This window comes from Numida meleagris, chromosome 1, assembly GCF_002078875.1.
Source record: "Numida meleagris isolate 19003 breed g44 Domestic line chromosome 1, NumMel1.0, whole genome shotgun sequence".
NCBI classification, from domain to species: Eukaryota; Metazoa; Chordata; class Aves; order Galliformes; family Numididae; genus Numida; species Numida meleagris.
In genome coordinates this window covers 134,728,368-134,750,677 of record NC_034409.1, presented here as the reverse complement: position 1 = coordinate 134,750,677, position 22,310 = coordinate 134,728,368, and the positions used below count along the sequence as shown (strand labels likewise).

The window sequence follows — 22,310 nt, the reverse complement described above, 5'->3', positions numbered from 1 at the left end:
GCTGTACAGAGCCAAGGACATTTCATGCTTTCACCTTCTACTGCTGCCCTGCCAGTGAGGGGTGCTCAGGGGGCACATGGAGCTGGGAGGGGACAGAATCAGGACAGATGACCTAAACTGGCTAAAGGGATATTCCATACCATATATCATGTGAAAAAAACTGTAAAACTGAGGGGTGTTGGCTGGACTGGCAGGTGCTGCTTGGGGACTTGCAGGGCATTGGTCAGAGGGTGGTGAGCAATTGCATTGTGCATCATTTGTTATATATACATGTATAGATATATATCATATATTATCATTACTATTATCCCTTTTTCTCTTCCTTTTCTGTCTAAATAGATAGTTTTTATCTCAACCCACAAGTTCTACCCACAACAGCATATCACTGTTTTTGAATTTGAAAGAGAAACTGATACAGTTGTGAAAGAACTTAAAATTCAATTTTCCCCTCTCAGCCAATACCTCTCAGCCACTGTCTCATAGCTTTCCACTCTCAGTGCCGTGGGTCAGCCCACTTTGGCCACATTCCTCCATCACTCCCAGAGAAGGACTAGCCTGCCAATAGACACACTTCAAACAAGGTACTTCATGAACAGCAAGGCAAAGGCTCCCCTTTGCAGAAAGGGGCCTGGATCCCACCTGCCAGAGCCCTGTGGAGCAGCACTGCCTGAGCCTCCCCGTGCAGCTCAGGCACCCCTGTCACAGCTCCCACCCATGCAGTGACTCACTTGGATGAGCCAAGCTTTCATGAGAACACAAGAAACAGCACATTACACACAAGCACTGCAAAGCAACCTGGGATGATGGACTCTGATTTGACAACATAAGAGCTATAGAGATAAAAGAACAAAATATTGTGTGTGCATTCCTCTGCCTCAATTTTCTCACCTGAGCAGAGCACTCCTTGGGCCTCCCCAGGACGCTGTAGATTGCAGATCTTCTACAGAGGTCACAGCAGCTCCTCTTGAGATGCTCGACACCTTCATCTACCCCAACAAGAGCAGACTCATCACTTCCAACCCCCACACTTCCTGTGTATCTTTTTTTTCTTCCCCAACCAAGTCTTCTGCCTTCGAGGGGAGCACCAGCTCCTATCTTTTTCTGTCCTGCTGAGATAGTTGTGTCCCTTCCTCTTTCCTGAGGTTCTGCAGCTAACTGCCCTGCTAGAAACTATTGAGCTCTGGGAAGCTACCACTACGTGTGGTCTGTGAGGAAAATGTGACACTTACGAGCAAACTGTGGGCCCCACTGCTCAGTAGTTTGTACACAGTATGAAAATCTCAGCTGAGCTTCTTTTCATAGAATCGCAGGACAGCTTGGGTGGGAAGGGATCTCAAGGATTATCAAGTTCCAACTCCCCTGCCACAGGCAGGGCTGCCAACCACTAGATCAAGTACTCACTGACAGGGACAGGAGAACCACAACCTCTCTGGGCAGCCTGTTCCAGTGCCTCAACACCCTTCTCAGTAAAAAACTTCCCACTGACAGCCAATCTAAATCTCTCTTCCTTTAGTTTAAAACCATTCCCCCTTGTCCTATCACTATTTCCCTGTGTAAAAAGTTGATTTTCCTCATGTTTATAAACTTCCTTTAAATACTGGAAGGCAGCAGTGAGGTCTCCCCTCAGCCTTCTCTTTTCCAGTCTGAACAAGCCCAGTTTCTCCATGTTTGTGGTCCTTCTCTGGACCCTCTCCAACAGCTCTACATCCTTCCTGTGCTGGGGGCCCCGGGCTTGGATGCAGTGCTCCAGCTGGGGCCTCATGAAGGCAGAATAAAGAGGGACAAACTCTTCCCTCATCCGGCTGGCCACCCCTCTTTGATGCAGCCCAGGATACCATTGGCCTTCTGGGCTGCAAGCACTCTCTGCTGGCTCATGTTCAATTTTTCAACAACCAGGACCCCTAATTCCTTCTCAGCAGGGCTACTCTCAAGGAGTTCTCCCAACTTGCATACGTATCTGGGATTACTTCAATTCAAGTGCAAAACCTATAGCACTCTGCTTTGTTAAACCCCATTAGGTTCTCAAGGGCCCACCTCTCAAATTGATCAAGGTCCCTCTGGGGACCCTGCCTGACCCTGCCATCCCTTCCTTCTGCTTTACCAACCGCACTGCTCAGCTTGGTGTCATCAGCACTCTTGCTGAGGGCACGCTCCATCCCATCATCTATGTCACTGATAAAGATGTTAAAGAGTACTGGACTCAAGACGGACCCCTGGGGTCCTGCTTAAAAGCTGTAGATGTGTGAAAGGTCAGCAGACCGGCACATATAAGGCAAAAACCAATTAACCGAGTCTAAAGGAAATTCTGGTGGTCTTTTATGCCCTCAACCTGACATCAACCGCCGCGCCCCCGGAACGCGGCGCTCGGGGCGCGGCTCCCGTCAGGAAGAGGACGGCAGGCGCTGAGCGGGGCCGGAAGGGGCGGCTCTGCGCGCGTACGGCACGGCAAGAGCGCGCCCGGCCGGGCGGAGCGGCTAACGCTGCCATCGCGGTGGGCTCGGTGGCGGGCCCTGCGGTCTCTCACGGCCCGCGGGAGGATGAACCTGGAGCGGCTGCGGAAGCGGGTGCGGCACTACATCGATCAGGTGAGGAGCGGCGCGGCGGCCGTTGGGCTGGGGCCTCGCTGAGGCCCGGCGCGGGGATCCCCCGGGCTGAGCCCTCGGCCCTGAGCTGAGCTGAGCTGAACTGAACTGGGGGAGTGGGACCCGCCTGCAGAACAGCCCTATCTCGCGTTGCTTCTTGGTGTCCTTCGGACGCTGTAGGTCTGCCTCTTTCACACTGATTTTTGAACTTGTAAGGAACTCAAATGTAATTCACCATTCATTAGGCACCGCGTGTATAATCAGACATTAAATGGAAATGGTGTGTAATATATTTCGAGGTAAGCCAGGAAAGCAAATTTCCAGTAAATAATTATTATTTCTGTCATTCATTTACAGCAGCAGTATCAGAGTGCCCTGTTCTGGGCAGACAAAGTAGCTTCATTGTCTCATGGTAAGTGTTAGCATATTATTACGTTGATCTTCAGTAACCTCTTTCTGGTACAGTTGTTCTGTTTTCTTCTGTTTGTTCTGAGCTGCTTGGCTGAATGTTGGAGCTCTGTGTTTGGCACAGGTGTTTTTCTGTGATCTCTGGGATGCTGTTCTTCCGAATAAAGCAGGGGCCAGTGTACCTTTTGTTTTGAACTTTGTTTTAGAATTAATGTTTGGACAAGCCTACACAATGCCTTAATAGGCCCACAAAAAAGAGCTACAGTAGACAGTTCATTATGGGATGCAGTGTTGCTAAGGGTGGCAAGTAGAACTCAGGTTTGCAGTGTGTTAGTGCTGGCAGCCTATTTCTGCTTAGAGCTGTAGTCGACTTAAATTTCTTAAAATGACTGTAGGAGTTTGATCACAAAAAACCTAGGTTGCTAATAATTTAAGATATTATAAAGCTTCACTTCAACCAACATGGCATAGAGGTGCAGAAGTCTAATCATCTTTCAGTGTTGTTAGGTTTCCACTTTTTCAGAATATTTTCAGAAGGAGACAATTCTGAGTTGTGTTTTTGTGCTCCAGCTATTTCCAAGGGCAGGGTAACTTACAACTCCCGTAGACAGCTATTTGTTGTTTTTTTCTTTATTGCTGTTGTCTCCTTCTCATGCACCTTTAGTATATAGTTCGTTGTATTCATTCTTTAGCGCTCTATCTCATGTCTTTAATTTCGAAATCTAGACTTTTTTTTTCCATTTTAACCTTGCAGAGATAGAAAGTTGTTTTTATATATGTATAATCCTTTGTAACTTCATGGGGTGCTAGAATAGTGGAAAACCAATACTCTTCTAGGGAAGCAAAAGCAAATATTCTGAATGAAAGTGTTTAAAGATATTGTATCAATTGATGATTTATAATTCCTTCTCTATTTTTAAGAGGAACCTCAAGATATCTACTGGTTGGCCCAGTGTCTTTACCTAACAGCTCAGTATCATAGGGCAGCACATGCCCTTCGATCACGTAAATTGGATAAGGTAAGTCATTTTATACAAATTACTTTTGTTCCGCTTATAAACCTCTGTTGTTAACCATGGTGGCTTCTTCTCTGTCAGAGGTTAAGGTCTGCAGGAATACTGATTATAAAACCTATATAATGTAGTTTATCAGTACCAAATATAGCAAAGCATTTCAATCTAGATATAAGGAAACATTGCCATGGGGGAGGTGAAATGCTGGAAGGCTTCCTAGTGGTATGGGTGATGACCCATGCCTATTGATGTTCCCAGGGCATTTGGGTAACACTTTCAGTAACATGCTGTAACTTTTGTTTAGTCCTGAAGTTGTCAGGCAGTTGGTCAGTGATCTTTGTGATCTCTCCCAGCAGAACTGTTCCGTGTATTGGCCCAATGTGGGTCACAGAAAAGGTAAGGGGTCCAAGGACAGAACAGCAGCAGGTGTGGGGAGGTGATGTGTCACTGGAAGTGTAGTTATTTCAGTTGTCCTTCTGCTCTGTGAATGAGTGTGGTCAAGACAAGAGTGAACATAGTGTCCTTTGAGTATGAGAAGTTATAGGCTTAAGTAGCCATTTTGATTGGGAAAGTTTTCCTTGGGTGAGAGGATGGGAGAAGCTGTACGACTGGAAAAATGAGAGCAAAGAAGAGTCTAACAGTGTAAAGAAATGTTCTCTCTCCTAATTGCTAACATGAATGCAACTTCTCTTTCAGTTATATGAAGCATGTCGCTACCTTGCAGCTAGATGTCACGTGAGTACACATTTTTATTTCTGTTGGAAACAAACTAAATAATAGGTGTATCTTGGGAATATTCTATATGTGAGAGACAGCGTAGATGTGTGAGGCTCTACATTCATTGGGATAACAAGTTTAAATTTGGGGACAGTTGATTTTAACCTTTAGCCTTCCGTATGATTGTTGGAGTATCCGTTGTGGTACTGTAGCGCAGAAATCCAACTGACCCTTTGTACAGAAAAGAAAATATTCCTCTAATATTTTGTGGAGAAAGCATGTGAATGATTTTTTTCTTCTTCTTCTCATGTCTGCGTGTTTATGTTTTTAATTGGTTGATTGTGGTCCATCCAGAAGAGATGTGCTTTATGGTTGTGTATTTGTAGTTAGTGGCTTTATCTTTCTGGATGGAATGTGGTATGTAAGTGATAAAAACCAGTGTTTTCACAGGATAAAAGAATCAACTGATAGATTAAGTATAGAAATTTAAATAGAATATTGTGCTTATTGTAGAATAAGACAATTATATTTTATTAAAACATTCGTTAACCAGTTTCAGAGGCCTAGCTGCTTCTGTGATTCCATAATGCCAAATAATAGATTTTTCTGTCGGTGTTAATTTTGCTAATGTAAGTCCTGTATGATAGGTGCCTAGTAAAATAGTTGATTATGATGGTAAAATGACATATGTCCAAATTAGAATTTGCATGCATAAAAAACCCTACTGGTAAATACTGGTTGTTACAGTCTGTGCCTTTGAAATGTAACGCTAGGTTTATTGACGCTTTATGTACAGATGTTTCAAATCCCAACCTTGTTTTTTACACACACATGTTTGTGGCTAGTATGCGGCCAAAGAGCATCAACAGGCCTTGGATATTCTTGATATGGAGGAGCCAATCAACAAGAGGCTTTTTGAGAAGTACTTGAAGGATGAAAGTGGATTGAAAGACTCTGCCACAGACTGGGAGATGTCCCAATCTTCTGTAAGTGACGTTTTAAAAAATAACTGCTTTTATAACTAAAAAATATGTGTGAAGTCGGAAAGTGATTTTGCAGCTACATGAATTTTGAAACTCTAGGTGTCTAAGGACTCCTTTCTGGATCACGTGGCTTTCAGAAATGCTGAATCATTTCCCCTTGCAACCCAGAAGTCAGGTGTTGGCTTGCACGTATGAAAAATAAGTTTCACTCTTCATTTTTTGTGAAGTAATTTACAGAAACATCCTGCAAAGCACCTGCTGGTAATTTACAAAAGGATGTTCTTGACCTAGCATTGATTTTTAGAGTCTTTTAGCTCTGTAGTGCAGTTTCAGTCTTGGTAGTGTAAACTAAATTTTCTTTCAGTTGTACTTCAGATTCTGAGGTAATAACACGGGTTTTCCTCTCCTTTAGGTGTTTTTTGATGGGAGACTTCTTTCCATTCAAATGTTCTTCTCAGTGTGGCGTTGTCACACTTGGAAATTATGTGGCAATTGAGTGAAATTTTTTGAAGCAAGTGGAAAAATTTCTGCACAGGCACACAAAGGGGATTCTCATTGTGTGTTTAGACTGAAGAGCCTGTGAAGAGTTTGCTTGTTGAGTTGTAAAGTTCATTAGCTGAAACTGTAGTAGGGGGACTGACAGATTTTTCCCTGTATAAGTGGAGCAGCAAAATGAGTTAAATTGTCAACGTGAGCTGATTTTTTTTTTTTCCTTTTTCTAATATTACCTTATGTAGGTTTTGTATTAATTGGTTTAAACCAGAAGAGGATTAGACTGAATTACTGTGTCGCACCCTAATGGATACGTTCAAGCTAGCCAGGCTAGCGAAGTTAAAAACAGCTTTGGCTGTTCATTCTTTCTCCTTTGCTGTTTTCCGCATTTCGTGGTACTTTTGCCCAAGCATCTGGGTGACTGATTGCTGAACTAAATCAAGCAATTAACTTGACTGAAAAATAACCCAGTCAAGAAACTCAACTTCATCAGCCCTTATCTTCACGAATGCTTATGATAATGTAGATCGTGAATGCAGGGAGAGTAAGTTTGTTTTGCCAAAGGAGAGAACTAGTGAGGTTGATACTGCTACAAGGAATTGAAAACAAAGCCCTCTCTAGGAGTGTAGCTTTTTGAAACTTTACTTATTTGATTGATTTTCACCAGCATTTGTTCTGGACTAAAAGTGACAGCCTGTAAACTGGAAACGGTATTACCTTTTCTTTACCAGCCCCCCAGCTTCTATTGGTTGTTAAAACAGCTGTACTCTTTCTAGTATGCAGACTCTAAGATAATTAATTTTCCTGGTTAGTGTGACAACATAAATGCATAATTAGCAACTTTTCTGTGAGTAACTTGGTTACAGTTCTGTGGCCTTCTAATTGAATTGAAGCCTGCAGTTCTGAAAGAACATGTTAGTTATTAGACGGCCTAGCACTTATTTGGTAATAATTATCTCTTCACTACTCTCTATGTTTTAGATTGAAAAGAAAAATGTATTTACCCAAAGTAGCTGAGTCCACTGAGTTGGCCTTTTTCATTTCTGCTGAAGTCCTTCTTGTCTTACGTGAAGTGTGTTGTTTAAAAGAAAGGGGTGTGTGGAAGTGTCCATTTCCCTATAAAGCGTAAAGGGAATATAGTTTAACTAGCTTACAACTCGGTGGCAGAGGTTGGATGCTTGAAGTAGGAAATACAGACTCCTATCCTCCCACTACTTATTTCAAACATGTATTTGTTTGGCTGTAAATAACCTCGGAATGTATTAATTTGATTCTTAAGCTCATAGAAACGATTATATTTGAAAACATCACCAGAAAACCAGGTTCCATCATACATGAATGCTCTTTACTTTTCAGGGAGCCCATTTGATTTGTGCTCAAAAGCAAATTGCAAACATTGATTCAGTCTTTGACCTCCAGCCCTGCTTTTCCACCAGATCAAGAGTTCTATATGCCTTTTGCGAGGGAAGATCTATGATGCTTTGGATAATAGAACCCTAGCAACATACAGCTACAAAGAAGCCTTGAAGCTCGATGTTTACTGCTTTGAAGCATTTGATCTTTTAACATCGCACCATATGCTAACAGCACAAGAAGGTCTGGATAGCGGTATTTCTCAAATACAAGTAAAATTTATCTGCTTTCTTAATATGCCTTTTTTTCTGCATTAAAAAAATAAAGCAATACAGAGTTTACAAGTTGAAGTAAAAATTATCCTCAGTTGCTAGGAAAGTACTAGATGATGATAGTATTAAAAGTTTTAAAAAAAACAGCTATGAAATGAATGAAAATTATAAGTTTGAGCAGATTATATTTGAACGTTAGTTTCTAGTCCTGCAGTGCTAAGAATTGAAAGGAAGAGAGTAACCCAGCTGCCTCATTTGTTAGTTGCAGAAGCTCCCATGCTTTTTGTTCAGCCTGAGCAGTGGTTTGTCTTGTGCTTGCAACTTCACAGCCTTTGGATTTGCAAAAGCCTACTGGTTTTTGCTTCTCTATCGTAGGCATTGTTTAATAGAGCATTCTGAGTGATAAACTGACATGTAGAATGAATTATTATAATGGTGTGCTATGTCATTGAGTTTTGTCTAAAAGTCTAGAAGGAAGTAAGAATTCAATAACTAATTTCCATAATTAATATCCTCTTTAATGCATCTGTACTAACTTTTTTTTGCATCTGAGTTCTTAGTGTGTTTGATCTTGCCATTTTTTCTATAATATGACCATTTCAAAGTATTCTTTAATTCCTATAGAAAAGGAACTTCTTGAATCTCTACCTCTTAGTAAACAATGTACAGAAGAAGAACAAGAGTTGCTGCACTTTTTATTTGAGAATAAATTGAAAAAGGTAAAATCATAAGCTGACTAAAAAGCTGATGAATTGCACTGAAATCTTGACTCCAGGTGTAAATGTTCTTTGATACTGTTTACTCTGAACTTTGGTAATACAAGTGCTTTGTAGTTTTTGTTATTCATCAATTTATGATGCAGTAGATATCGTTTTATGAATGATAGTATAATAATTTTGTGTAAACCCATCTGGTTTGGCTTTGCTTTCTAAGAATTTTTTAGGTGGGGAAAAGCACATTAACCATGTAGGCACAATGTCAGTTACCTGAAAAGAATGGATTATAACAACATTCTTCCAAAATCTTTTTTCTGAAGGGAATGCGAGGGCACTGCAAGCCAACTTTATCTAAGTCAATATTCATTTGTACAGCTTATACTTCATATATTGACATTGTCAAGCATCTCTCATGCTCCAAATGAGCTTTTAAGTATATTATAAAGAACCATTTTATCAAATACAGAATTTACACACTTCCAGTTTAAAACAAAGAATGCTAAGCTTTGTGTAGCTATATTCTTTTAGAACTAAATTAATATTTATAGCATGTGATAATAGATTGGATTGGCATGTTGTGTTTCTTTTGTTTTGCAGTATAATAAACCCAGTGAAACACTGATTCCTGAATCGGTAAATGGTCTTCAGGAAAACTTGGACGTAGTCGTGTCTTTAGCTGAAAGACATTATTATAACTGTGATTTCAAAATGTGTTACAAGCGTACTTCGCTGTAAGTATACAAAGTGATTTGAAGAGTTTTTTTGCGGTATGGTGTGGAATGCTAATTATAACTGGACTGATTGTTCACTTCATCATAGAATCACAGAGTCATTTTGAGTTGGACTCTTAAAGGCCGTCTAGTTCGACTCCCCTGCAATGAACAGGGACACCTACAGCTGGATCAGGTGCTCAGAGCCCTGTCCAGCCTGACCTTGAGCATCTCCAGGGACGGGGCATCCATCACCTCTGTGGGCAACCTGTGCCAGAGCCTCACTGCCTTTATGATGAAAGAAATCTTTTTTTTCTAAAATCCAAACTAAATCTCCCCTTTTCCAGTTGGAAACCGTTTCCCCTTATCCTGTCCCAACAGACCCTGATGAAGATTCTGTCCCCTTCATGCCTAAGTTTGATACAAAGCTTCAGGTAGTTAAAATGGGTATTTTGGGCCCAGTAGTACTGCTGTTTCTGTAATCTGTAGCAAAATTATCCAAAGCAAAACTCCAGTTAATCAGCGCTGTGCTGTTCTTTCTTTTAGTTTTTCATGTTATCTGCCTGCTTCTGATTTGGCCTGCAGAACAAACAGACTTGGTTCAGTTGGTTAGTTAGGGAATGTGATTTCTCTGGCTGTTTAATCTTGATGTGTGGTGAAATTGCCTGTCAGTTGTTATATAGCCAAGGTATGCACAGCTGTCGGGTTGTCAGGTGGATCGGAACAACATGGACTGCTTCTCATTTAACATAAAGCTCAACGCTTACTTCTAGAGCTATTTTGTTTGCTGGCCCAATAGCTTCCTTTTCAAGAAAACTCTAGTTTTGTGTATGTACTGCATAGTGTCAGAATGTGAGTCTTGTAAAATAAAAGGTTCAGTTTACGGAACAGCTTTTTCTTATCTCAAGCAAACCGTCACCACATAGAGTACCCTTTAGAACCAAGTAGAGGCAAGGTTTTTGGAAAGGCTGCGGAGAATGCTGACCACTTTGGTGAACTTAAACATCTGAGAAAAGAGCATTTCAAGACATTTGCTTCCCTCTGCTTATTTTACCAAATGACAGTGCTTAGAAAAAGGGCACGAGCCTACAAGCCATGTCCTGCATGTAATTCATTTCTAAATGCCACTATAAATAAAAATATTAAAACTGAGCTAACTGTGTTTCCTCTGGCATACTGCTTAATGTTGTAGAGCCTACTTCCATAAGCTCAGAAAGTATGGTAGTACTGGGGAAAAGTTGCTGTCAAACATACAGAACTTATAGGACAGAGAACAGTAATATTGTTGTCTCCTAGTTAAGTTAGAGGTGACCTGCAAGCAAACATATACTGTATTCTGTTGTTGTTGTTCTTCTGATTGTATATTCACCTTGCCAAAATTTTGTGTTAGTCCTGTTAAGCTAAATGAATGGTTATTTTTCTGGTCTTGAACCTTTATTATGCTGGTAACAGTTACAGTCTAGTCACAAATGGTAGTCTAATGCTGGAAGGGGTAATTAACTGGAACATTGCACTCTATAAAAGCAGCTATTTCAAGCACGTTAAAGTTTTTGAAATGTGCATTTCAATTTTTTCTCTTTTTTTTTTTTTTTAGAGTGATGGAAAAGGATCCTTTCCATGCAAACTGTTTACCTGTGCATATAGGGACACTTGTGGAACTTAATAAAGCAAATGGTAAGAAACACAACAGTTAATGAGAGTTAAAAGAACACTGCCAGGCTTCAATTTTAAGAAAGATTCAAAGATGCCGAGAAATCCCCTTAGAAGCCATTTTAAAATTAGCCACTCCTGAAATTTGATGTGAAAAATGACTGGTATTTTTCTTCCTATTTGTAGTTCTGAGAGAGTAATGCTAAGTGGAAAAGAACGGAGTTCTAGAGCTCATGGCGAGGGCCAGGGAAGTAGTTGTGCAAAGAATCTGTACTCACTGGTGATCACGAGTGTCACTTGTCTTTTAATCACTGGGCTGTGTTACCAGAAAGTTTGTGACCTATACTGCTCTGTTGCAGTTGTTTGATTATGTTATGAGTTGATCTTCCTAGAGTATCTAGGTGTGCTTTTCTCCAGTAACAAAATAAAATATATTAATTCTAACTAGGAGGAACTCTTCAGCAGTGTGTATGCTGAGGTGGTAGTGCTTTTTCCATATTAAAAAGCTTTTTATGCTCTCTCCTTGCCTTTGCTATTGTGAAGGTCTGTTTTTAGTTGAAATAAATCTATAATTGGAGAGCACCTTTGAAATTATGAATAGCTCACTTGCAGCTGGGGTAACTTTTTTCTCATTTCAAACTGCACATAAACAAGCAAATCAAGTGAAGACCTTGAATGTCTTCAATACCAATTGGAAGATAGAGTAAGGAGCCCATGTGTTTTGCAGTCTCTTTAGGGACAGTGCATTGTAGTACACAAATAGGTCATTAGGTGAACACTGGAAGTAACAGTACAGCTTTTTAAGCCTGCATTGAGAAGTTTTTTTGTAAATAAGCTGATATTTTTAAGCAGTTTTTCATATTTGTATTTTCTGAAGCAGAGAAATTGATGCAAAGCACTCAAGTACAGAACTCATCAATTTAAGAGCACCATGCTCTGAAGAAACAGCTGGTTTATGAACTGTAATGCAATTTCAAAAGACATTAAAATTGTTATCCTGTATCTGATTACTTCCTGTAATCTGTAGTCAGTTTTCTAACAAAAATAATTATAGTTATTCTAAGAAGTAATTGCACAGAATAATTTAGCCATTTATGTCCTGTCTTTGGCATGTTAATGCACAGGACTCTCATTTTGAAATTGGTCTGGCCGATATGTTACACTTTTTTAAATGTAGAAAGCTGAACTGTGTTTTACCTTCACACGATAGATTTAAGTGTAATTCTGCAGGCATTTACTTTAATGTGCAGTAATGACCCAAGCCATTGCAGAGTTCTTTAGTGGGATGTATAGCTGCTTGTTTGTGTACTGCATAGACATGCTGGTTTGTTTTTTTTATCTAGTTGCAGAAATGTGTCCATATTGAGGCAACGTGAAGCACGACCACTAAAACATTTTTGTACATGGTGTATTAATAATACTAGACGTGCTGCATATTCATATAGGAAGCTAAAGGGCATGAAACATCTTAATGTTTTAGCATATTTTAATTTTCTTTTCTTGTTTCTTCCCCTTTGCAGAGCTCTTCTATCTTTCTCATAAACTGGTGGATTTGTACCCAAATAATCCTGTAAGTTGTTCCAAGCCTTCATTACCAGGTAGTTTTCTTTAAATAAAAGCAAGCAAAAGTTGTAATGGTCAGTTTGAGGTGTGTGTATTTATATGTATTTTTACATATGTGTGTGTGTGTGTATATATATATATATACACACATACGCGATTGGAACTGAGTAAAATAGTTCACACCTTTTTTTACGCATTGTAATTTTCTTGTATCAAGATTTCTTCATATAAGAGAACAAAGTGCTTGTAAAACATTCAATATGAGGATTTCACTTTGAATAATCGTTCAAGATGTGTTACAGTAACAAATAGATAAGCCTTTCTGGGCAACCTGTTCCAGTCTTCACCTTCATTGTGAAAACTGTTTTCCTTTTATCCCCTTTTAATGCCCCATGTTACAGCTTGTCCACGCTGCCTCCCATCCTGTCACTGTGCACCTTGTGGGAAGAGGCTGGCTCTGTTTTCTGTATTCCCTATTATTAGATAAAATTGAAGGCAACAATAAGCTCTGCACTTAGCTTTCTCTTCTTGAGGCTGAGCAAACCCAGTTAATGACGTACGCATGCCAACATTCTATCTGCTATACACTGTTCCCCTGTTAAGTATAACCTGCGATGATGTTTCGCTAAAATCAGCGTGGTGTATCTAATAATACTCTGTCTTGGTTTGTAATGTGTAGGTGTCATGGTTTGCAGTAGGTTGCTACTATCTCATGGTTGGCCACAAAAATGAACATGCCAGAAGATACCTCAGGTAAAACTTGTTTTTCTAGTTTGCACATCTGTTTCTTATTTGCTAAGTAAATATTTAGTGTTCACAGTTGTTGCTATAACTCAGAGTAAGCAGAAGGCTTCATATGGTCATTACTACTGCAATATTTCTTTTGTTTATACTCTGTTTCTGGTACGGCAATTTAGACCTCAACCTTCCAGATAACTTAATTTTTTACAGACTTAGGCTGAATCTCTTGCCAGTCACCTTCCTGTTATGAGCAGGTGCAGTCCTTGCATTCACTCATGCCACCAAGCTAACTACAGCTAGGTAATTCAGCCTCAGGTTTTAGCTTAAGGATGCTCGGGCATTCTCCCAGGTCCAGGTTTCAAATCTAAAATTGAAGAGTCAGACAGAAAATCCTGTCATTTGGCTGTCTGGTTCTCTCTTTGCACTAACAGCCTTGTACTTCTAGGCTGGTCAGCCAGTCCACTGCTCTTTCCTGTGATGTGTGTGTTGATTGTCAACACTGGTTGGAGAGCTGTGAAGTATGGCATTTGGTTTGGTACTGTAAGCTTAAACCGAGAGGCCTTAAACCAACCTGTGGTAGATTGGTTGGTTTGGTAGTGTGCTGCTACAAGGCTAGAGCTAACTGTAGGTTAGGCAGTAGTTTGTTAGAAAAGTATCTGGAGATACCATGGATAAAAACATAGACTCCTATATACATCTTTGTTTTGGAGTAACAGAACAGGGTAGAAGGCACATCTGGACTGTGCCCAGTAGTATGTAAGGGGATTATTGTTCTGGTTGCTCTAGAAGGAAGTACCTGCATGCTCATCTGTTCCTTTAGATTGTGCAAAAGGGCTCAGCACCAATTAGAAAAACTAGGTTTTGACAAAAGATAACAGCAAAGCTGTATTGTAATGTGTAACTGTTGACAAGTCAACATGGGTAGAGAACTTAGGAGGAACGTGAGGTGTCTGAATTGAAGAGAATGCAGCAAACAAGCATTCTGGATAAAGTGGTGTATGGGGTAAGTTTTTTGAAGTAATTTAAGCTGTCTAGGATGTAGGGTGGAAAGATGCAAATGTTTGTGTGTGAAGTTTTGTCCCAGAAGACAGAGAAAACTCTCCTCCAGGATCTGCAAGATAATTAGTTTAAGTGTGACAAAGCAAGATTTAGACTTAATGGTTGTTAAGGATGGCTAAGTAATCAAGTAGATTACTTCTAAAATATGTCAGAAGCTTTTAAAAAAAGACTTGACATGTCTGTCGTTAACTGTTAATTTACACTAACTTAACACATTATGAGTCACTACTAACCTTTTATATATTTTACCCAGTTTGCCTAATATAGTTGTTTCTTTTCAGTAGTGTCAAGTAATTTCTGATGTCCATGAACAGCAATAGAAATAATACAGTGAGTTTTCGAAAGTGTGTAATACTTGTAAGCGTTGAATAGTTCAAACTTTTAAAATGACCTTTAAAGTGAACTTTGTTTACATCCAGCCATAAAAGGTTATCCTAATAGATAGCTAATGTCATATGACATTGCTACATAAATACTGTCTGAAGCAGATGAAATTTGATTTCAAATGTTTACTTGTAATCTGCTCTCATTTTTTAGCAAAGCTACTACGCTTGAGAGGACCTATGGACCCGCGTGGATAGCGTATGGACATTCATTTGCTGTTGAGAGTGAGCATGACCAAGCGATGGCTGCATACTTCACAGCTGCACAGCTCATGAAAGGGTACGTCACAAATACCATATTCAGAAATGCTGAAGCTAATCCATAGAGAAAATTGACCTGTATCTTAATGAGTTTTCTTTCTAGGTGTCATTTGCCGATGCTCTATATTGGACTGGAATATGGTTTGACCAACAACTCGAAGCTAGCCGAAAGATTTTTCAGCCAAGCTTTAAGCATTGCGCCTGAAGATCCTTTTGTTATGCATGAAGTTGGAGTGGTTGCATTTCAAAATGGAGAGTAAGCTTGCAAAACGAGAGAGAGAGACAATTTTAATGAAGGATAATTCTGAAATGTGATGTGCCAATATATCTCTTAAATTACTTACTTTGTATTCTACAGCTGAATGTAAAGTATCACCTGGTTCTCATTAAGGTAGTGTTTAAGGTAAAGGCTTGCTTTCTGAATTGTTCTTCCTTGTTTAAGATAGAGTGAGGGAAGAACTTTGAGCTTGAGAAATATGCAGAGAGAGAGATGATTACTTTGTGTGTGTTTGTCATTAGGTAGTAGCACACCCAGAAGAATCATCTGTTTGCTCACACAAGTGCATATGTGCTATAACGTTTTGTGCAGCAAAGCATTTTGTCAAGTCAGGAGACTTCAAATATACTCTGAAAAAATGCAACATATAAAAGTTGTTCATTGAACAGCCTTGGTTTGCTTCTAGTTTTGTTTTTTTTAACTTTGTCTTGTCAGCTGTTAAGATTGAGTGGCAGAATTACTTCATTAAAAATTATAATTGCATTCATACAACCAAATATGATCAAAGAACTGTTGATTGTAATATAGTTGTCTCATACTGCTAATTAGAACTCGTTGCTAATTTACTTTTCTGTATTCTCCATTCCCAATATTTAGCTGGAAAACTGCAGAGAAGTGGTTTCTCGATGCACTGGAAAAAATCAAAGCTATTGGAAATGAGGTATTTTTCCTATTCATATGCATCATCATAAATCCATAAAACTCCAGGAAGCTTTGTATATTAAGGCATAAGCAACACAATGTAAAATTGACTTGAAAATCTGGACCATCTAGTTGTAATTATGTGTTCAGTTTTTAGATAAGTCATCGCGCATTATTTTCAGTGCTACTGGAAATGGCCAGAAGTATGTTTTTATTTGAAATTAAATACAAATGGCAGGAAAAGCAAAACAAAACCATGTGTGTTGATTGGGAAGTGGAATCCAGGTTGCGTTCTTAGTCTTAGGTATTAGCAGATGAATGTTTTTTGGTGTGAAGGTGGAACTGGATACGTGTGTGGAAGACAGCTTCTGCCAAGTGGAACTGCATTTCTTGAATCACTTCCAGTTTTGTTTGGAAGCCTGTATGGATGGATTTGTTTTCTTTCTACCAGATGGAGGCTATGTGGGAGTGGGTCCAGGGATGCTTAACTAAGTTCCTGAAAGTGAGCTGCGCTTTGAACTTACAGATAGCATTTTAAATGATTTTCAGCATAAATTTATTTAATGAGGAGACTACCTCATGTTGCAGTAGCTATTACCAATGTATCTCCTACCAAGATAACGGCCTTGCTTCTGGAGTACAGTAAACCTTTGACAAAGTAGAAAGCACTGAAGTACTACAGTCCTGTGTGGACAAGACGTAGATTTATTAAAACAGACTGGACAGTTACTAACTTATAAACTCGCTAATATATAAATGGAGTTGTTTTATTTTAGTTAAAGTTGTCCTGTTTTTTCTTCTTTACAGAAGCACTAAATATATGTGCGTAAGTGCACGCATGGAATTTTAGAATTAGAGTAGGAAACACCTAAAAGAACAAGAGGTGCTATTCTGTTGTAATGAATGGAAAATTCTTAATGTGATCAAGTCAAATGACTTTTTAATTTCATTGAAAACTGTTCTAAGGATTTTTTTGGCTTAGATAGTTTTGTGTGCTTCATAAATGAGCTCATATATTTAGAGCGGATGAAGTTAGGCTATGGAGAAGAAAGAGCCTCAGCATTAATGATTTTTTTTTTAATATGAATGTCTAATTTGTGAATCTTAATTCACCTAGGCTATGACACTTTGAAATATGACTTGTTAAGTAGAAAACAAATTTTGTTTAGCTTGTATTAAAGTGTCAGGGATATTAAAACTTGAAATTTAATTGGGTTTGGGGAGTTAGTTATTGAGAACAGGTTTACTTTGAGTTTAAATACATGTATTGAAACAACTGAAAATTTTTGTGATGTTTTTCTTGGTTGTGATTGAATTGCCTTGTTTGTTACGGGGTGTTTTTGTGTGTGTGTGTGTTCTTTAAGTAGTCCTACAACATTTAGTTACAATCTTGTAAGCTGCTGTTACTTGAATTGTTGATTATGTTGCAGATAACAGTTGATAAGTGGGAGCCTTTACTGAACAACTTAGGACATGTCTGCCGAAAACTGAAGTAAGTGGAGAGTACAGGAGCTTCAATTATCTGTAATACTACAGAAAATGTGTTTTTCTGGGCATCCTTATTTTCATTAGGATTGTATACCACATGAGGGCAATGTAGAAGCACCTTATAAGAAAAGCAAAATTCCTTAGATCAGTTACTAAAATAAGTACACCAGGTGCTCCTGCGTACGGTTTCTCACATACAAGTTAAAATACTTAATGTGAAAGCCTTCCTTAACTATTGATTCTTAGACGTTTGGTCATAGACTTTAGCTCTTCAGATGGGTCTGAAATCAAACTGGCTACTGTTGCAATCCTGACATGCTTGACTATGCTCAATGACTTAATTCAGCACAAAACTACCTTTTATACTACTCATTGCTTGGATCAGTGCTTAAGCTTCTATTTTATTATTTTAGTGCAGTGTTCAGTGACTTTAACAATAAAATGTTATTCTATGGCTTTTAAGGACATAACTGGTTCATATTTCATATCTGCATTTTGGGAAGAGAAGGAAGTGCAAAGTACATATGAAAGCTTTAGTAGTTTTAACATTGATAAGTTTTCTCTCCTACATTACTTTAATTTTAGCCAGTGTTTCCTTATGTTTTAACCAGTACCGTATATTTTTTTTAACGTCGTGATTTTAACTGTAACTTATGTTTCTAAGATGCCAATGAAAGACATTCCAGTTAGATACAAGCTGTGTGTCTGCTTTGACTTTGATAGTAATGGCTTTGTGATAGAATTGCCAATTATTATTGTTGCCGATTATTTTTGTTGGGAAATGCTGATGTATAATAGTTACCTGCTCTCCCAAAATCAAAGAAAAAGGCACTGGTTCTGTGTTGTATTCGTGAGTTTAATTCCAGGGTTTTTTCAAATATGTGCTTCAGTTATAATTCCTTTTGTCTTTTTCTAATTTCTTGCAGTAACTTAGTAACTGCTTACATCACATTCAGGATGACTTGCATTTTATTATCTAGAACCATAGAATCACAGAATTAGCTAGGTTGGAAAAGACCTACAAGATCATCCAGTCCAACCATCCACCTACCACCAATAACCCCACAAACCATGTCTCTCAACACAATATCCAAATGTTTCTTGAACACCTCCAGGGACGGTGACTCAACCACCTCCCTGGGCGGGGGAGGTTCAGAAAGCCAATCTAATGTATATTCACATCCTTGTAAACTTTCTTTCATGAAAATGAGAGTTTAGGTTAGCTGTACATACACTCTGCAAGGTAGAATGTTCCTATCTGCATTTAGCAGTGTTCATAATACATATTATTGGTATTATGAAAAACCTACTGGTCTGTGTAGTTGAAATTTGAAAGCAGCACATTAAAATACAGTGGTAGTTAGTTGGACAGGTAAACAGTAGGACTGAAAGTAAAATTTCAAACTGTGTGAAAGTTTTATGCAGCAGGGAAGCAGCTGCAAATCTTTATGCCTTTAACAACAATCATGTATTGGTGTTTGCTTAATTTCATTACAACTAGAGACATTAAAATTTCTTTTGAATAGACAGTTGCTGTCTTTATTTTTGACAGTTTGGTACTAGGGTGCTAAATGTGGAAAACCAAAGCGTCAGAGTAGCGCCATAATGTACACTTAATCCTTGGGTTGTAAAATAACAAATGCAATAAGCAGTCTATGTAAGAGATAATTTTCAAAGAAAGCGTGGCTGGTATTAGAAATTATGAATATGTGTAAATCTTGCTCTTCTGATGAAAACAGCGGCAAAGTGGAAGTAATGAAAGTACCAACATACGCAGCACTTAAGGGTTGTGAAATTTCTGCTTTGGGAGCTTTTCTCATTTTGAACAATGAGCGATTCAGTCTCATATTGCTCCTTTGCTCCCCTGGGGAGGAAAATGAGAGCTGCAGAGGGAAACCTAATTTTGCAGTAAGCAGCATTAAATATCTAAAGAAATTTACCGTATCAAGTTGCTAGAATCCTCTCCAAATGGGGCCCAACCGCAGACAGCTGTTGTGCTACATAAGAGGAACAAGGATTTCTCAATTATGCTGAAGAAGAAAATTATCAATGTGTGTGACTCTTGTGCGTTCTTTTATGTTAAGAGTATGAATCAAAAAATTCAAAGCTCTTGACAGGATCGTCTGCCACTGAAGTAAGGAAATTATCAATAGAATAATATAAAAACATCTTCCACTCTCAAGCTTGCTAATAGATATCCTGTATTTAACCCCGTCAGGAAATATGAAGAAGCACTGGAATACCATCGCCAGGCTCTAGTACTAATTCCTCAGAATGCTTCTACTTACTCTGCCATTGGCTACATACATAGTCTGATGGGCAATTTTGAAAGTGCAATTGACTATTTTCATACGGTACGTATGCTTAAAGTGCTGGTCACAGATTCTGTATTTACCTTTTCATTCTGATGATTATGGAACAGAGGTTGAATGTTTTACCCAACCCCCAAATTACTGTTTCTTTTGTAATCTTTTATTTTTCCAAAAGGAAGTCTTCCTTAATTTTCTATAGATTGTTTAAAAAAAAATTTTTTAAACAAAAAGCCACTTTTTAAAACTTTGATGCATCCTTCTTCTTGAAACCAACTGAATTATCCTATACATTGTGTATACATTAACTTCTCATATAGCTGAAATAGTTTGAAATAATTCCAACTGATGCTTCAAAGTAGAAATTCTACAGTAGGTGCAGATTTTAAAAATAGGCCACTTTCTGTTGTCGTAGACTTATCTTTACTATATGATAATTGTATTTTATTATTCCCAGGACAGTTTGGGTGATTTCGTGTTTTTGTAGAGTAATGGTGAATCTTAATGAGTCCCAAATTTCTCAGCATTCAGGTTGATTGGATTGAGAATTTAGCTGCAGTTAAATTTACCTAGAAGCTTGTATTACGTAAATTTAGTTGCAATTTCTTAAGTATGTCTCAATGTATTTCATTACCAATTGTAGTTTAGGTATGCAAAATTAAGTTCCTCACAGCTTTTAGAATTACTTTGGTAGTGTATCTTACTTCATGACTTATGAATGATTCTCTGTCTGGATACATGTCCATTTTTAGTTGTATTTCTGTGGTTTGCTTTCTTAAGTCAGTTCATATGAGAATATTTTGATTGCACGGTATTCTGCTTTTACAGTGAAGACTACTTTGATCACACTGTCCACCAACAAAACAACAAACTCAGAGTAATGGACTTCAGATGCAAATGATTTTATATGTGGCTGAAGACTTTCTATTGTCTGCTTTTTTTTAATAGGCCCTTGGACTTAGGAGGGATGACACATTTTCAGTCACAATGCTTGGACATTGCATAGAAATGTATATTGGTGATTCTGAAGCTTACATTGGTAAGTCATTAAATCTTTTGAGAGAAGACTTGCATCAAGAAAAAACTGTCTACCATCATTCTGCTTTTCCAGCAGATTTTTCACACAATTGAAGCCGATGTTTCTTCTCAATATTGTCAGTTAATACATCGGGAAGAACTATGCAGCTGTGTTAAATACCTTGATGCAAACGATGATGCATGTAACATTAAACAATGAAGAAACCCTCATAGAACGCTGGGAAGGGAATTGGTAGCTGCTCCTAGTAACAGACTTTCAATTTGAATTTTACTTTGTATGTTTTGGTTTTTTAGACTAGGAGGCTGCCAGATTTTGTCAGACTAATGCTTAAACTTTAGTAATTAAACATCAACTCTTCCTTCTGAATACAGAGACCCATAGTAGTTTCTGGATAATTTTTTGAAATACATTTTGGGGAGTGTTGGCTTGGAATAAACTAACGGTTTGTCTGTTTTCCTAGGAACAGAGATCAAAGATAAATTAAGATGTTATGACTTCGATGTACACACAATGAAGACCTTAAAGAACATAATTTCACCTGCTTGGGATTTCAGAGAATTTGACATAGAGAGACAGACTCTGGATGAGAGTGGTATAGTAACATTAGAAACATCACATCAAAGGACAAATACGGATACCAGCCGTCCACTGGAAGAAACGTTTGAGATTGAAATGAATGAAAGCGACATGATGCTAGAAACGTCAATGTCAGATCATAGTACATGACCATAAATTCTGGTAGAGGGCACATCTTGTCTAAGTGTTTGTTTTAGCATTTTTGTTACGGTGTTATACTTTCAGGAATTTGCTATTTTTATATGAATTCAAACTACTATGCTGTATTTAACACCAGAGGAATAATGCTTGCCTTAAGGATGATTAAAACATACATGACGGACTATTTCCGATCTTATTATTTCTACAAAATTAATCATATGTGATAAAGTAAAAAAAAAAAAATAAATTCACGTTGTTTTTAAAACTGTTTACTGATCCTTGTGTCTGCTATCAGTAAGACTGTGAAGGTTTAAAAATAATAGCTAAAATGGAGCAGTTTACAATATTGCTGAATGGATTAGCCAGGGTCTAATGCAGTATTATTGTAGCTTCTGAGTTTTCATACTGTCTGTGAGGAATGCTTTTTTAGGAAATAGACCAAAAAAATCCATGAGGTTTTACATTTACTCCTTCATAAATATGTATTTCTTTACAGAGTGATTTCAGTGGATTTCCGTCACTTGACTCTAATTGGGCATGCATTAAATTGATGACAAAGCATGTTACTTTGTTATGCCTTCTCCTAATTATTGTTAACAACTTTGTTATTATTCTATATTATGTTACTAAGAGGTTGTGTAAGAACTGTTTGTGGTAAGCTGATTGGACAACAAACATGAATGGCAAAAAATACCAAGATAAATCAGTGTTTCCTACAATTAATAGTACCTGAACTATTTTTCAGTTGCATAATAATAAAGTTGTAAGCCACAGTGTACTTCTGTAGAAAATGCAGTCATTCTCATTACACATAGTTGTTCTATCAAGGCAAAGGATTAATGGAGTAATATGCATATACATTTTTTTACAAGTGTCTAGGGTGGTATTTTTAAATGTCATTGCCTCACTTAAAAATGATGAAGTAAAGCAAATGT

At 38.2% G+C, this 22,310-nt stretch overlaps 2 protein-coding genes across 4 annotated transcripts in view; one reads left to right on the top strand and one right to left on the bottom strand.

Moving 5' to 3' along the window:
* The window catches only part of RASA3 (RAS p21 protein activator 3), a 177,219-nt gene extending 176,180 nt beyond the window's left edge, over positions 1 to 1,039 (bottom strand). The window contains exon 1 of one of the 3 annotated variants that reach the window (XM_021414541.1): positions 889 to 1,039. The gene's annotated coding sequence lies outside the window, so the exon portion shown is untranslated. The remainder of the gene's footprint in view (positions 1 to 888) is intronic. The other 2 variants (XM_021414548.1, XM_021414551.1) reach the window with 2 other exon arrangements.
* CDC16 (cell division cycle 16) lies at positions 2,346 to 22,153 on the top strand. The gene is made up of 18 exons (XM_021414497.1): positions 2,346 to 2,585; positions 2,940 to 2,994; positions 3,912 to 4,009; positions 4,700 to 4,738; positions 5,566 to 5,706; positions 7,632 to 7,791; positions 8,445 to 8,539; positions 9,134 to 9,267; positions 10,841 to 10,920; positions 12,417 to 12,466; positions 13,139 to 13,212; positions 14,797 to 14,922; positions 15,007 to 15,159; positions 15,778 to 15,841; positions 17,253 to 17,314; positions 19,529 to 19,664; positions 20,568 to 20,658; positions 21,119 to 22,153. The coding sequence occupies exons 1-18, from the start codon at positions 2,538 to 2,540 to the stop codon at positions 21,382 to 21,384; spliced, it is 1,872 nt and encodes a 623-aa protein (XP_021270172.1). The 5' UTR covers positions 2,346 to 2,537; the 3' UTR covers positions 21,385 to 22,153.

What these genes read in the sequence shown, in the direction of transcription:
- CDC16 (XM_021414497.1), top strand. Translation starts at nt 2,538, where the DNA reads ATGAACCTGGAGCGGCTGCGGAAGCGGGTGCGGCACTACATCGATCAG. An exon ending in TATGCTAACAGCACAAGAAG is followed by an intron (nt 7,792 to 8,444) that starts GTCTGGATAGCG and finishes TAATTCCTATAG; the next exon opens with AAAAGGAACTTCTTGAATCT. An exon ending in TCAAAGCTATTGGAAATGAG is followed by an intron (nt 15,842 to 17,252) that starts GTATTTTTCCTA and finishes ATTATGTTGCAG; the next exon opens with ATAACAGTTGATAAGTGGGA.